This window comes from Oncorhynchus keta, chromosome 1, assembly GCF_023373465.1.
Source record: "Oncorhynchus keta strain PuntledgeMale-10-30-2019 chromosome 1, Oket_V2, whole genome shotgun sequence".
Lineage (NCBI taxonomy): Eukaryota > Metazoa > Chordata > Actinopteri > Salmoniformes > Salmonidae > Oncorhynchus > Oncorhynchus keta.
In genome coordinates this window covers 64,951,807-64,968,676 of record NC_068421.1, presented here as the reverse complement: position 1 = coordinate 64,968,676, position 16,870 = coordinate 64,951,807, and the positions used below count along the sequence as shown (strand labels likewise).

The window sequence follows — 16,870 nt, the reverse complement described above, 5'->3', positions numbered from 1 at the left end:
ACAATTATTGCTTGAGAAATTGCTATGAAGAGATTTGTTTTCAATTAAAATGATACAAAAAATAAAACAATCACAGTAAGGTACTTTTATTGTTTCCCAAAAATGTGATAAAGATAAAAAAACCTTTGAATTACAAAGTCATAAAATCTGTTGCTCCATTGTTCATGTTAATAAAACATTTAACAGATGCATCGACTCTCAGACACTTTAAAAATGGTACTGTGTGTTTAACAGGTTTCATTCAGGCATTAACATATAATGGTCTCAAGTTCAGAAAGTGAGTGACTGAATTATTATTCTTCTTGCCAGCACCAATGGCTGCTTTTTCTGTCATGATCTGTTGGTGTTTCTGTTGAGGTTAAAGGAAAAGTATAAGCACTTCAAGTAGTTCATATCAAATATTTATTGTCAATTGTTATGCTTTTCAATACACTCTGCCAAAAACAGTTTCAGACATGATATGAACTAATACTGTACATGACAAAGATCAAATGAAACTTACTGTCTGAACTCTGCATCAGCAAGCAACTCCACCACCATGGTTCTCTTCCGGTCTTTCTTCAGGACACGGGAATGATAGAAGTCCACAGGGCTTTCTACTACTGTAGCAACGTGGGACAAAGACATTCAAGCATAAAAAGGTTAAAATAGTTCCAAAATAAAAAGTACATTGTAAATCCTTACAGTAATTCTAGCTAAGAGTAGTGAAGAATAGTTGCTCAAGGTTTTTCCCCCCATAGCATTGAACACAACATATGGAGCACTGGGAAAATCAAGCAGTTGAGGGTTAGATGATTACTGACCTGGAAATACTTGGGGAATCCATCTCTATGGTTCTTCTTGTAAAACCACTTGGGGTCCATTGCTCCACGCATTTTCAGTGCTTTGAGGTCGCCCTTTAATTACTCTTGTCATTTCAGGAGCCCGCATGTTAAACCACCTGGCTCCAGTTGTCAAGTCCCTCTCCTGAACATGGCAAGCCAAGGAGGAAACATGCCAGTCAATGAGTGAACAAAAATTGCTAAATGTAGTAAAAATATAACTTCTCCTTGTATCACACTACATAATAAATACACAAGGTTACATGGACTTGTATTCACTTTGCGCTTCAGTTTCACAGCCTGTTTGGACTCCCTGTATGGAGGCACAGCATCTTTCTTCTCAAGCTCTGGGCCAATAACACTTCTTCATCAACTGCCAACAGAAAAAAACAAATCACAATGTAGAAGCAGAAAATCTGAAAAACGCAGAAATCCGTGGCAGTCAAAGGGTTGAAATTCATGAAAAACTTCCTCGTTATTGAATTACCCAGCCTTGCATAACTGCACAATTCATTACCAATTCTACGCCATATATCACCTTCAAAACAAAATCAATGAAAGTTATTTACCTCATCTTGGCTCTTCTGTTCCTTTAGTTTTTTCAGGGAGTTAGAGACAGTCTTTGATTTGCTGCCATCAAAATTGATGTATAATCCCCCAAGCTCCTTCAATCTCAGGCCTGGGTCAATGCGGCTGGACAACTCTTTCCTATAACAGATTGTCTCAAATAATTACCCGGGAGAGGAAGCATTGTCTAGTCTCCAACTGGTTCGCTCTTGATATGTTAATGAAAATGAATGTGAAAAGTCGTTATACGTGCTTGGCATTGCAATTCAATATTTGAGTAAATAGCTCCATTGCTTGAGATTTGAAAAAAACAAAATCCTGCTATCCATTCAGACTAAAAATGGCAGTGTAGCCCTGTCAACTAATAGCCATTTTTAAATGCACAGATGACATGATCATGAACAACAAAAAAACAGATACTTACAATTGTGGATTTCTGCTTGTGAAGAGGACTTGTGCATCTTTATCATAGTCTCCCTCCTGATCAACACATTCTTCCTGATCTTGCTCTTCAATGGCCTCCGTGTCACCAGCAGTGTCCCCCTCCTTTTCCTTCTCATCCTCGTAGTACAGTTCATCTGACTGAAGGCCAGGCCGGGTGTCTATGACAAACAGGCCATCAGGAGCCGAGGCCTGAGCAGCAGCAGCTTGACGTCTGGATGGGTCTGCATCCTCTTCATCCTCTATACAGACAGCTTCCTCTTCACCATCAAGACCATCCCCTTCCTCCTCAGAATGCTGGCTATTGTTATCACTGCTTTCCAGTAAACTGATCACGCCAGATTTCTGTATAATGACCGTGTCCTCTGGGATCCTCTAGCTTGTCAGCGTCAGATACACTGACCTTCAGGTTCTGGATAGAGGTCACCAAAATAGGCTCTGTAGTGTGAGGGGCTTCATCTTGATCAGCCCTTTCATTCTCAGTTACTATTGTGCTGCTCACATCCATAGTCTCCTCACTAGGCACTGCCTTACATTCCTGGCTGTCTACTTCCGATGGAGGACCTGTGTGGGGGTTTACATCTATGGCCTTTTCCTCAGACACCACTATAACAGGGGACATTGCATTTTCACACACCGTTACTTTTACTGTATGATCGAGAGAGACTTGCGCATCAGCTGGTGTTATCGACTCCTGTTCTATTATCACTGGGGCATCCGCATCTGCTGCATCCTCAGTGGACAGCTCCCTCTGCTGGTCTTCTGATTCCACTGCAGGCTCACAGAGGGCCTCAGCCATCTCTGCATCAGCACTCTCACAGACTGATACTCTGACTTCAGACTCTGCTGGGATCACTTTCTCATCTTTTAGGATGTTTTGCTGAGCAGGGACATCCGCCTCAGAGGTATTCTTTTCTGGCTCTTCACAGACGGTTGTCTCAACGGACTCCTGTTGAACACTAGTGACCTCTGCATCCTGAGAGACTGTCACACTCCCAGTTTGCTCCAGAGCAGATTTTGGAACTTGGATGGGCTCTGGCTCATCAATCACTACATCCTGATCCTCAAGGATTATCTTTTCTTCACCCACTTCTATCACGGAGCAGTATGGATCAGCGTTGATTGCGTCCTCTAATTGATGGTCCTCTGACACACTATCCTCTGCAAACTCAGATAACCTCACCTTATCTGACTAGCTTCGTGATTTCTCAACTAGTATATCCAGGACCTTGGCTGTTAGCCGGGTAAGTGGAACTGCCCTGGAACTGCGGTTGGATCCAGTGCGACTACTACAGGGGGTGCCCCTGCCTATCACCGAGCTACGCAGAGGGATATACACATCAGTCTGGTCAGACTCAGTGTCCATTACAGTGGTGCATGTCCGTTTAGGAACAGGCCACCTGCGAGTGGACCTCCTGGGAGTCATACTTGGCCCAGACTCAAAGCCCTGAGTCACAAGTCTGGAGGTCACAGGGAACTGCTTTAACCACCCCTCTGCTTCTCCTGTGAAGTAGAGGGGACTTGGAGCCATCGGTGGTTTCCGCTAAATACATGGGGATAGCATCAACAAACCAACCCGTGCTGCTTCTGGTAGCTCTACGCACCGTGGACGTCTGAGCAGAGACAAGACTCAGGATCTAAAAACTCAGTGTCCTCAGTATGATACTTTGAAGTAGTCCTTGTGCTCCTGGTCATGCTGGTCTGGAAGTCAAGAACCTTGGACTCAAGACACCACTGAGCTGCAATAATTATTATGATCCTGTTTGGCAGTCTTTGAGAACAGTCTTCCTCAGAGTCCTGGGAGCTCCGCGAATGTTTGGTCCTCTGTAGCCAGACACTGAGGAGGAACAAGAGTCTACCTCAGACACATTCTCTTCTTTTATTGCGTCAGGCTGCGCCCCGCCTGTGGCTATCCTTCGGCCCCTGCGAGCTGGCTGTTTGTCGGGTATAACCTCCATATCTGATACAACAGAACAGCAGGACTCAGACTCATCAGCTTCATGGGTGAAGTCTACCTGGTTAGCAAAGCCAGTGTGACGTTTGGACGCCCTGGTCTTCCTCTTCACGGTGGAACTCTGGGCCTCAGAGGGAACATCGTGCTGGGAGTCACTGGTCACCTCAGACTGGGTTGCAGTCTCCCTTTAATCAGCCATCCTCCTGGTTCTCCGAGTGGACGCTGGAGTGGCCTGTGGCGAAATGTCAATCCCAGTACTTCAGAACTATGAGACAAAACACTTTATATAAGCAAAGCAATCTCTGGCATGATGAACCTGTTGAAAAAAGTAGGGTGTAGTTGTGTTGTTGACAGTGGAGCAGTGTTAAAAACAAATCAACTTATCAAGACATTGATTAGCAAGCTGGCTATTTGAGTCAGGTATGTCAGTAACCACATTCCCATCCAGTGTTTTTAACCTCTCTTGGGTAGGGGGTAGTATTTTGAAGTTTGGATGAGAAACGTGCCCAAAGTAAACATCCTGTTACTCAGGCCCAGAAGCTAGGATATGCATATGCATGGTAGTATTGGATTGAAAACACTGACGTTTCTAAAACTGTTAAAATAATGTCTGTGAGTATAACAGAACTGATATGGCAGGCGAAAACCAGAGGAAAATCCATCCAGGAAGTGGGATTTTTTTACGTGAGTTGTTTTCCATTGAATGCCTATTGACTATGTTATGATTTAGGGCCTAGATTGCAGTTCCTATGGCTTCCAGTCTTTAGACATGCTTTCAGGCTTGTATTTTGAAAATGACGAGTAAAAAATACATTTTGGTCAGAGGACAGGGGAAGAATGCAGAGCTGCTTTGCGCGCGTGACCGATAGCGTGCTGTTCGTTGTTTTTCCTTTAGATTGAAAACGCTATTGTCCGGTTGAAATGTTATTCATTATTTAGACAAGACAACCTGAGTATTAATTATAAACAATGTTTGACATGTTTCAACGAACTATACCAGTACTATTAGGATGTATTTGTCTGCATGTTTTGACCACCCTGGAGCCAGTGGATTGCTGAACAAAACGCACCAACAAAACTTAATTTTTGGGACAGAGGGCCTTGATCGAACAAAACAAACATGTATTGTGTAACAGGGAGTCTTGTTAGTGCAACCATATGAAGATCATCAAAGGTAAGTGATTCATTTTATCGCCATTTCTGACTTTTGGGACTCTTCTATTTGGCTGGAAAATGTTTGTATGCTTTTGTAAGCGGGGCACTGTCCTCAGGTATGCTTTCGCCATAAAGCCCTTTTGAAATCTGACACAGCGGCTGGATTAACAAGAAGTTCATCTTTAAGCCGATGTATAACACTTGTATATTTTCTGAATGATTATTATGAGTATTTCTGTATTTTGAATTTGGCGCTCTGCAATGTCACCGAATGTTGGCCAGATGGGACGGTAGCGTTCCATAAGAAGTTTTAAAGTCCTAAAAAAAAGTGTCAGTACAATTTGATAAAATGCCAACAATGTTTGAAATGGTGGGATCTTTGTGTTGGTAAAATTAATTATGAGAGAAATGGCAGTAAAAGTGCTTTTATGCCCAAATATTGATATAAGACGAATTCTATCAAAGTAGACTTGGGAGTCAAGCGATATGTTGTGTGGGCCTCTCACTACCACACCGGAAAGCAAGCAGTTTATTAGACTACAGACTAAATCAATTATGAACTTCACAGGGTGGTGAAAGTGCCTGGTGATCAAATTGATGCGGATTTCCAATAAATATTGAGGTTCTTATTCTGGTGACACAATCGATGCTTGACTGCAGTTTGACAAATAAAAAAATTATATCCATAATCTCAACATGTATATGAGCCTACATGCACAATTTACCCGCGAGCTGTTAACTAGAGCGCACGTGCCAAAAACGAGAGTAGGCATTTTTTCTATCTAATGCAATAGTTTGACAAAACTATCGGTCTGGGTTTCCATCTTCGCAGTATTTCCACCAAATTGGGATACTTTGAAAATGTATTGTCTGTGGCAGGTTTTTACACCTACTCAATCCAGAGTTCTTCTTATTATAAAATAGTGAAGAACTTCCGGGATGCCTACAAGGCCCTCCCTGCCCTTCCGTCGGCAAATCGGATCACAACTCCATTTTGCTCCTCCATATCCTAAAGGCAGAAACTCAAAAAAGAAGTCCACGTGCTAAGGACTATTCAACGCTGGTCTGACCAATAGGAATCGACACTTCAAGATTGTTTTGATCACGTGGACAGATGTTCCAGGTAGCCTCTGAGAATAACATTGACGAAGACACTGATACAGTGACCAAGTTTATCAGGAAGTATATAGGAGATGTTGTACCCACTGTGACTATTACAACCTACTCTAACCAGAAACCATGGATAGATGGAAGTATTCGCACAAAACTGAAAGCACAAACCATTCAAATCAAATCAAATTTATTTATATAGCCCTTTGTACATCAGCTGATATCTCAAAGTGCTGTACAGAATCCCAGCCTAAAATCCCAAACAGCAAGCAATGCAGGTGTAGAAGCACGGTGATTAGGAAAAACTCCCTAGAAAGGCCAAAACCTAGGAAGAAACCTAGAGAGGAACCAGGCTATGTGGGGTGGCCAGTCCTCTTCTGGCTGTGCCGGGTGGAAATTATAACAGAACATGGCCAAGATGTTAAAATGTTCATCAATGACCAGCATGGTCAAATAATAATAAGGCAGAACAGTTGAAACTGGAGCAGCAGCACGGCCAGGTGGACTGGGGACAGCAAGGAGTCATCATGTCAGGTAGTCCTGGGGCATGGTCCTAGGGCTCAGGTCCTCCGAGAGAGAGAAAGAAAGAGAGAAGGAGAGAATCAGAGAACGCACACTTAGATTCACACAGGACACCGAATAGGACAGGAGAAGTACTCCAGATATAACAAACTGACCCTAGCCCCCCGACACATAAACTACTGCAGCATAAATACTGGAGGCTGAGACAGGAGGGGTCAGGAGACACTGTGGCCCCATCCGATGACACCCCCGGACAGGGCCAAACAGGAAGGATATAACCCCACCCACTTTGCCAAAGCACAGCCCCCACACCACTGGAGGGATATCTTCAACCACCAACTTACCATCCTGAGACAAGGCTGAGTATAGCCCACAAAGATCTCCGCCATGGCACAACCCAAGGGGGGGCGCCAACCCAGACAGGATGACCACATCAGTGAATCAACCCACTCAGGTGACGCACCTTCCAGGGACGGCATGAGAGAGCCCCAGTAAGCCAGTGACTCAGCCCCTGTAATAGGATTAGAGGCAGAGAATCCCAGTGGAAAGAGGGGAACCGGCCAGGCAGAGACAGCAAGGGCGGTTCGTTGCTCCAGAGCCTTTCCGTTCACCTTCCCACTCCTGGGCCAGACTACACTCAATCATATGACCCACTGAAGCGATGAGTCTTCAGTAAAGACTTAAAGGTTGAGACCGAGTTTGCGTCTCTGACATGGGTAGGCAGACCGTTCCATAAAAATGGAGCTCTATAGGAGAAGGCCCTGCCTCCAGCTGTTTGCTTAGAAATTCTAGGGACAATTAGGAGGCCTGCGTCTTGTGACCGTAGCGTACGTGTAGGTATGTACGGCAGGACCAAATCAGAGAGATAGGTAGGAGCAAGCCCATGTAATGCTTTGTAGGTTAGCAGTAAAACCTTGAAATCAGCCCTCGCTTTGACAGGAAGCCAGTGTAGACAGGCTAGCACTGGAGTAATATGATCAAATTTTTTGGTTCTAGTCAGGATTCTAGCAGCCGTATTTAGCACCAACTGAAGTTTATTTATCGTGCTTTATCCGGGTAGCCGGAAAGTAGAGCATTGTAGTAGTCTAACCTAGAAGTGACAAAAGCATGGATGAATTTTTCTGCAACATTTTTGGACAGAAAGTTTCTGATTTTTGCAATGTTACGTAGATGAAAAAAAGCTGTCCTTGAAATGGTCTTGATATGTTCTTCAAAAGAGAGATCAGGGTCCAGAGTAACGCCGAGGTCCTTCACAGTTTTATTTGAGACGACTGTACAACCATTAAGATTAATTGTCAAATTCAACAGAAGATCTCTTTGTTTCTTGGGACCTGAACAAGCATCTCTGTTTTGTCCGAGTTTAAAAGTAGAAAGTTTGCAGCCATCCACTTCCTTATGTCTGAAACACATGCTTCCAGCAAGGGCAATTATGGGGCTTCACCATGTTTCATTGAAATGTACAGCTGTGTGTCATCCGCATAGCAGTGAAAGTTAACATTATGTTTTCGAATAACATTCCCAAGAGGTAAAATATATAGTGAAAACAATAGTGGTCCTAAAACGGAACCTTGAGGAACACCGGAATTTACAGTTGATTTGTCAGAGGACAAACCATTCATAGAGACAAACTGATATCTTTCCGACAGATAAGATCTAGACCAGGCCAGAACTTGTCCGTGTAGACCAATTTGGGTTTCCAATCTCTCCAAAAGAATGTGGTGATCGATGGTATCCAAAGCAGCACTAAGGTCTAGGAGCACGAGGACAGATGCAGAGCCTCGGTCCGATGCCATTAAAATGTGATTTACCACCTTCACAAGTGCCGTCTCAGTGCTATGATGGGGTCTAAAACCAGACTGAATCATTTCGTATACATTGTTTGTCTTCAGGAAGGCAGTAAGTTGCTGCGCAACAGCCTTTACTAAAATTTTTGAGAGGAATGGAAGATTCGATATAGGCCGATAGTTTTTTATATTTTCTGGGTCACTTTTAGTGAGTTTCGTACACATCCGGTGGATAGAGAGCCGTTTATTATGTTCAACATAGGAGGGCCAAGCACAGGAAGCAGCTCTTTCAGTAGTTTAGTTGGAATAGGGTCCAGTATGCAGCTTGAAGGTTTAGAGGCCATGATTATTTTCATCATTGTGTCAAGAGATATAGTACTAAAACACTTGAGCGTCTCTCTTGATCCTAGGTCCTGGGAGAGTTGTGCAGACTCAGGACAACTGAGCTTTGAAGGAATACGCAGATTTAAAGAGGAGTCCGTAATTTGCTTTCTAATAATCATAATCTTTTCCTCAAAGAAGTTCATGAATTTATCACTGCTAAAGTGAAAGTCATCCTCTCTTGGGGAATGCTGCTTTTTAGTTAGCTTTGCGACAGTATCAAAAATGTCAGATTGTTCTTATTTTCCTCAATTAAGTTAGAAAAATAGGATGATCGAGCAGCAGTAAGGGCTCTTCGGTACTGCACGGTACTGTCTTTCCAAGCTAGGCGGAAGACTTCCAGTTTGGTGTGGCGCCATTTCCGTTCCAATTTTCTGGAAGCTTGCTTCAGAGCTCGGGTATTTTCTGTGTACCAGGGAGCTAGTTTCTTATGAGAAATGTTTTTAGTTTTTAGGGGTGCAACTGCATCTAGGGTATTGCGCAAGGTTACATTGAGTTCCTCAGTTAGGTGGTTAACTGATTTTTGTCCTCTGGCATCCTTGGGTAGACAGAGGGAATCTGGAAGGACATCAAGGAATCTTTGTGTTGTCTGTGAAATTATAGCACGACTTTTGATGTTCCTTGGTTGGGGTCTGAGCAGATTATTTGTTGCAATTGCAAACGTAATAAAATAGTGGTCCAATAGTCCAGGATTATGAGGAAAAACATTACGATCCACAACATTTATTCCATGGGACAAAACTAGGTCCAGCGTATGACTGTGACAGTGAGTGGGTCCAGAGACATGTTGGACAAAACCCACTGAGTCGATGATGTCTCCGAAAGCCTTTTGGAGTGGGTCTGTGGACTTTTCCATGTGAATATTAAAGTCACCAAAGATTAGAATATTATCTGCTATGACTACAAGGTCCGATAGGAATTCAGGGAACTCAGTGAGGAACGCTGTATATGGCCCAGGAGGCCTGTAAACAGTAGCTATAAAAAGTGATTGAGTAGGCTGCATAGATTTCATGACTAGAAGCTCAAAAGACGAAAACGTCGTTTTTTTTTTGTAAATTGACATTCACTATCGTAAATGTTAGCAACACCTCCGCCTTTGCGGGATGCACGGGGATATGGTCACTAGTGTAGCCAGGAGGTGAGGCCTCATTTAACACAGTAAATTCATCAGACTTAAGCCATGTTTCAGTCAGGCCAATCACATCAAGATTATGATCAGTGATTAGTTCATTGACTATAATTGCCTTTGAAGTAAGGGATCTAACATTAAGTAGCCCTATTTTGAGATGTGAGGTATCATGATCTCTTTCAATAATGACAGCAATGGAGGTGGTCTTTATCCTAGTGAGATTGCTAAGGCGAACACCGCCATGTTTAGTTTTGCCCAACCTAGGTCGAGGCACAGACACGGTCTCAATGGTGATAGCTGAGCTGACTACACTGACTGTGCTAGTGGCAGACTCCACTATGCTGGCAGGCTGGCTAACAGCCTGCTGCCTGGCCTGCACCCTATTTCATTGTGGAGCTAGAGGAGTTAGAGCCCTGTCTATGTTGGTAGATAAGATGAGAGCACCCCTCCAGCTAGGATGGAGTCCGTCACTCCTCAGCAGGTCTAGCTTGGTGCTGTTTGTGGGTGAATCCCAGAAAGAGGACCAATTATCTACAAATTCTATCTTTTGGGAGGGGCAGAAAACAGTTTTCAACCAGCGATTGAGTTGTGAGACTCTGCTGTAGAGCTCATCACTCCCCCTAACCATTGCATTTAACTATGGCAAGGTGACTGAGAATATGGCCGAAAACAGTGTAGTTATTTCCTCCGTAAGGCAATCAATCAGGCAAAACGTCAGTAGAGACAAAGAAGTAGTAATTCAACGGCTCAGACACGAGAAGTATGTGGCAGGGTTTACAGACAATCACAGACTACAAAGGGAAAACCAGCCACGCCGAACACAGAAGTCTTCCATCCAGACAAAACAAATCCCACCTTAACCCGCTTTGAGAATAACTGTGCCGCCGACACGGCCTATTACCAAGGACTGTGTGGCCGACGTAAGTAAGACATTTAAGCGTGTTAATCCTCCCAAGGCTGCCGTCCCAGACGCCATCCCCAGCCACGTCCTCAGAGCACGCGCAGACCAGCTGGCCGGAGTCTTTACGGACATATTCAATCTCTCCCTATCCCAGTCTTCTGTCCCCACATGCTTCAAGATGGCCACCATTGTCCCTGCACCTAAGAAAGCAATGGTAACTGAACTAACCGACTATCGCCTTGTATCACTCACTTCTGTCATCATGAAGTGCTTTGAGAGACTAGTCGAGGACCATATCACCTCCACCCTACCTGCCACCCTAGACCCACTTCAATTTGCTTACCACCCCAAAAGATCCACAGACAATGCAATCGCCAACACACTGCCCTGTCCCATCTGGACAAGAAGCATACATACCATGTAAGAATGATTTTCATTGACTATAGCTCAGCATTCAACACCCTGGGTCTGAAACCCACCCTGTGCAACTGGATCCTGGACTTCCTAGCAGGCCGCCCCCAGGTGGTGAAGGTAGGAAACAACTCCACTTTGCTGATCCTCAACACTGGGGCCCCCTCCTGTGCTCAGCCCCCTCCTGTACTCCCTTTTCACCCATGACTGCACACACGCCTCCAACTCAATCATCAAGTTTGCAGACAACAGTAGTCGGCCTGATTACCAACAATGACACGACAGCCTACAGGGAGGTGAGGGCCCTGGGAGTGTGGTGCCAGGAAAATAACCCCTCACCCAACAACAAAACAAAGGAGCTGATCATGGACCTCAGGAAACAGCAGAGGGAGCATGCCCTGATCCATAGACGGGACCTCGGTGGAGCAGGTGAAAAGCTTCAAGTACCTCGGCGTACACGTCACTGACGATCTGAAATGGTCCACCCACACAGACAGTGTGGTGAAGGTGCAACAGCGCATCAACCTCACGAGTCTGAACAAAACAACGTTTTGGCACCTAAAACTTCTACACATGCACAATTGAGCATCCTGTCAGGCTGTCTCACCGCCTGGTATGGCAAAACTGCACCACCCGCAACTGCAGGGCTCTCCAGAGGGTGGTGCGGCCGGCCCAACATCACCGGGGGCAAACGACCTGCCATCCAGGACACCTACAGCACCAGATGTCACAAGGTCAAAAAGATCATCAAGGATAACAACCACCCGAGCCACTGCCTGTTCACCCCGCTATCATCCAGAGGGCGAGGTCAGTACAGATGCGTCAAAGCTGGGACCGAGACCAAAGCTGTTTTTCAATCTCAAGGCCATCAGACTGTTACATAGCCATCACTAGCACATCAGAGGTGTCTGCCCTATATACATAGACTGTAAAATCACTGGCCACTTTAAGAATTTTACATTTTGCACATTTCTCACTACTCATATGTAAATACTGTATTCTATCCTTAGTCTATGCCGCTCTGACATTGCTTGTCCAAATATTTATATATTCTTAATTCCATTCCTTTACTTTGATTTGTGTATGTTGTGAAATTGATAGATATTACTGCACTGTTGGAGCTAGAAACAAGCATTTCCCTACACCCGCAATAACATCTGCTAAACACATGACAAAATTTGATAACTATGAAACAAATTCAGAATCATGTAGTAACCAAGTGTTAAATCGAAATATATTTTAGATTCTTTAACCTGTAGTGGCACCCCATCCCGTGAAGGGGACACTAATTAGCATAACGCAACGGACATAAATCTTCCTAGAAAATCTTCCTATTCATGAAAATCACAAGTGAAATATATTGGAACACAGCTTAGCCTTTTGTTAATCACCCTGTCATCTCAGATTTTCAAAATATGCTTTACAGCCAACGCTAGACAAGCATTTGTGTAAGTTTATCATAGCCTAGCATATCATTATGCCTTGCTAGCAGCAGGCAACCTTGTCACGGAAATCAGAAAAGCAATCAAATTAAATCGTTCACATTTGATGAACTTCAGATGTTTTCACTCACAAGACTCCCAGGTAGACAGCCAAAGTTCATTTTTTCCCTAAATATTATTTTTGTAGGCGAAATAGCTCGTTTGTTCTTCACGTTTGGCTGAGAAATCGCCCGAAATTGCGGTCACCACAACCCTGAAAAATATTCCAAATTAGCTCCATAATATCGACAGAAACATGGCAAACGTTGTTTAGAATCCATCCTCAAGGTGTTTTTCTAATATCTATTCGATAATATATCCGTTGGGACAATTCATTTTTCATTAGGACCGATTGGAATAATGGCTACTTCTGTATTTTACGCGAGAATCTCTTTCGGAGCCACCATGTGACCACTTACGCAATGTGGCCACCTATGGCTATTCTTCAACAGAAATGCGTGGCCACCTATGGCTATTCTTCAACAGAAATGCGTAAAACTACGTCACAATGCTGTAGACACCTTGGGGAATACGTAGAAAGCGTAAGCTCGTTGATGGTACATTCACAGCTGAATAGGGAGTCATTGGAACGCAGCGCTTTCAAAACCTGGGGCACTTACGGATTGGATTTTATAATGTTCCAACCGGAGAATAATGTTCCAACCAGAGAATTCCTTTGTCTGTAGAAATGTGATGGAACTCAGGTCGTGACTGAGAATATGTGAGCGCACGTGATCAGCTCATGGCACTCTGGCAGAGCCCTGACTCAATCAGCTCTTATTCCCCCCTCCTTCACAGTAGAAGCATCAAACAAGGTTCTAAAGACTGTTGACATCGAGTAGAAGCCTTAGGAAGTGCAATATGACTCCATAGACACTGTATATTCGATAGGCAATGACTTGAAAAACTGAAAACCTCAGATTTTCCACTTCCTGGTTGGATTGTTTTATTTTGTTTTTGCCTGCCATGAGTTCTGTGACACTCACAGACATCATTCAAACAGTTTTAGAAACTTCAAAGTGTTTTCTATCCAAATCTACTAATAATATAATACCGCAATGCTCTACTTTCCGGCTAGCCAGATAAAGCATGAAATAAACTTCAGTTAGTGTTAAATACGTCTGCTAGAATCCTGACTAGAACCAAAGAAATTGATCATATTACTCCAGTGGTAGACTCCCTACACTGGCTTCCTGTCAAGGCAAGGGCTGATTTCAAGGTTTTACTGCTAATCTACAAAGCATTACATGGGCTTGCTCCTACCTATCTCTCTGATTTGGTCCTGCCGTACATACCTACACGTACGCTACGGTCAAAAGACGCATGCCTCCTAATTGTCCCTAGAATTTCTAAGCAAACAGCTGGAGGCAGGGCTTTCTCCTACAGAGCTCCATTTTTATGGAATGGTCTGCCAACCCATGTGAGAGACGCAAACTCGGTCTCAACCATTAAGTCTTTACTCAAGACTCATCTCTTCAGTGGGTCATATGATTGAGTTTAGCCTGGCCCAGGAGTGTGAAGGTGAACGGAAAGGCTCTGGAGCAACGAACCGCCCTTGCCGTCTCTGCCTGGCCGGTTCCCCTCTTTCCACTGGGATTCTCTGCCTCTAATCCTATTACGGGGCTGAGTCACTGGCTTACTGGTCTCTTTCATGCCGTCCCTAGGAGGGGTGCGTCACTTGAGTGGGTTGAGTCACTGATGTGATCTTCCTGTCTGGGTTGGCGCCCCCCCCTTGGGTTGTGCCGTGGCGGAGATCTTTGTGGGCTATACTCGGCCTTGTCTTAGAATGGTAAGTTGGTGGTTGAAGATATCCCTCTAGTGGTGTGGGGGCTGTGCTTTGGCAAAGTGGGTGGGGTTATATCCTTCCCGTTTGGCCCTGTCCGGGGTATCATCGGATGGGGCCACAGTGTCTCCTGACCCCTCCCGTCTCAGCCTCCAGTATTTATGCTGCAGTAGTTTATGTGTCGGGGGGCTAGGGTCAGTTTGTTATATCTGGAGTACTTCTCCTGTCTTATGCTCTCTCTAATTCTCTCTTTCTTTCTTTCTCTCTTTCTTTCTCTCTCTCGGAGGACCTGAGCCCTAGGACCATGCCTCAGGACTACCTGGCATGATGACTCCTTGCTGTCCCCAGTCCACCGGACGTGCTACTTGTCCCAGACCTATTATTTGACCATGCTGGTCATTTATGAACATTTGAACATCTTGGCCATGTTCTGTTATAATCTCCACCCGGCCCAGCCAGAAGAGGACTGGCCACCCCTCATAGCCTGGTTCCTCTCTAGGTTTCTTTCTAGGTTTTGGCCTTTCTAGGGAGTGCTTCAACACCTGCATTGCTTGCTTTTTGGGGTTTTAGGCTGGGTTTCTGTACAGCACTTTGAGATATCAGCTGATGTTCGGAAGGGCTATATAAATACATTTGATTTGATTTGAATATGCATATATTAGCTACTGGGTCTGAGTAGCAGGCAGGACAGGATTGTTGTTTTAAAACGAGGACATTGAAGACCTAAATAGACTACATGCAAATGTTTAAAATATATACTCTGGACACCTTATTCATCCAAGCTACTCAATACTGCCCCCCAGTCCCAAAGAAGTTAAGGAAAGAAATTCCACAAATGTACTTTAACAAGGCACATCTGTTAATTGAAATGCATTCCTGGGGACTAACTCATGAAGCTGGTTGAGAGAATGCCAAGAGTGTGCAAAGCTGTCATCAAGGCAAATGGTGGCTACTTTGAAGAATCTAAAATATATTGTGATTTGTTTAACATTTATTTTGGTTACTACATGATTCCATAGTTGATGTCTTCACTTTTATTCTACAATATATAAAATAGTAAAAATAAAAACTCTTGAATGAGTAGTTGTGTCCAAACATTTAACGGGTACTGGTTGAGAAAGTGCCGCAGCAGTCACAGAAACCAAGTAGCATGCGCACACATCATGATACCTTTACCAGTTGTAGGTAGGCTATTTAGATTGGTCATTACAAAGACAGTCCTTTTCCATAGAACAGAGAAAAGTCTGACTTGGGTGGCTGGAGTCTTGACAATTTTATGGGTTTTCCTCTGACACGCCCTATTATATAGGTCCTGGATTGCAAGGAAGCTTGGTCCCAGTGATGTACTGGGCCGTAAGCACTACCCTCTATCATTCAATGTAATGACAGTTTCATTGTGGACTTTTCCCTGAAATTAGATGTTGGCCTATAGGCTACCTGTATCTAGCTCAGCAAACCATGGGGAAATTTAATTGCCATTCTAAATCCCGATTTGATTTCTATTGAATTATGTAAACCTCGCAAATAGGCCATTTATAACCGTTTGTAGTCAACATCTGGCACATCAAGACAATCGCCAGAAAATAGTCTCCATGTTTCTTGCAGAGATCCTCAAGATCCTATCTAAAATTCACCACTGAAACTCTCTTGTCGGATCTATAGTCATGCACATCCAAACTGGATTTATTTACAATTATAAACTGTGTGGTTTGAGCCCTAAATGCGAATTGGCTGAAAGCCATGGTATATCAGACCAAGTACAACTGGAATGACAAAAAAATCCTTCTTAATTCACTCGATTTGCAAGTATAGTGTAATTCCCTTATTATGGGATTGCCCTTAACTGCAAACTCTACAGGCAGGACCAATTTGTGACTACTTCGGTGGAAATGGCATTACTGTAATGATGTATACACAACTGCTTGCCTTGTAAAAGAACAAGTGCTTATACACTAGCAACTCGTGTTTTTTTCTAAGATTCACTGCAAAACAAACCAGAGCGGGACTGCTTGCTCTGCTAGCTTGCTGCCACGTGAGCATTAACGGAACTTCTGTGTGTAATGTTTATTGTTCATTTTTATTGTTTTTTTCACTTTGGTATATTATCTACTTCACTGTTTGGGCAATGTTAACATATGTTTCCCATGCCAATAGAGCCCCTGGAATTGAATATACCCATAATCGCACAATTAAAACGTACCGTAACTCCAGAGGATTCATCGGAGTATGTTTTCGTTGGGGAACACACATGTACTGAATTTCTGGTGGCCAGCATCGTGCTTGCGCTTTTCTGTCTCACTTCCGACACGTGTTCCCAAAGTCAGCAAGACATCGAATCGCGATGCATGCTGAGGAACGTAAACCGATTGTTTTTTTGATGAAAGTACTCAAGTGAGAATAGTCAAGTGTATCATTCATTCCTTGGGGATG

At 43.8% G+C, this 16,870-nt stretch overlaps 1 protein-coding gene across 1 annotated transcript; it reads right to left on the bottom strand.

Annotated features, from left to right (window-relative positions):
- Positions 1–70: 70 nt before the first annotated feature.
- Positions 71–16,660, bottom strand: LOC118365218 (deoxynucleotidyltransferase terminal-interacting protein 2-like). Its single transcript, XM_052521851.1, is given in 12 exon segments — positions 71–349; positions 503–602; positions 800–908; positions 910–966; positions 1,101–1,166; positions 1,391–1,529; positions 1,813–2,204; positions 2,332–2,921; positions 3,027–3,372; positions 3,496–3,530; positions 3,598–3,968; positions 16,641–16,660. Coding segments are annotated over 12 exon segments (2,244 nt in total). The 3' UTR covers positions 71–330.
- Between the last annotated feature and the right edge of the window lie 210 nt (positions 16,661–16,870).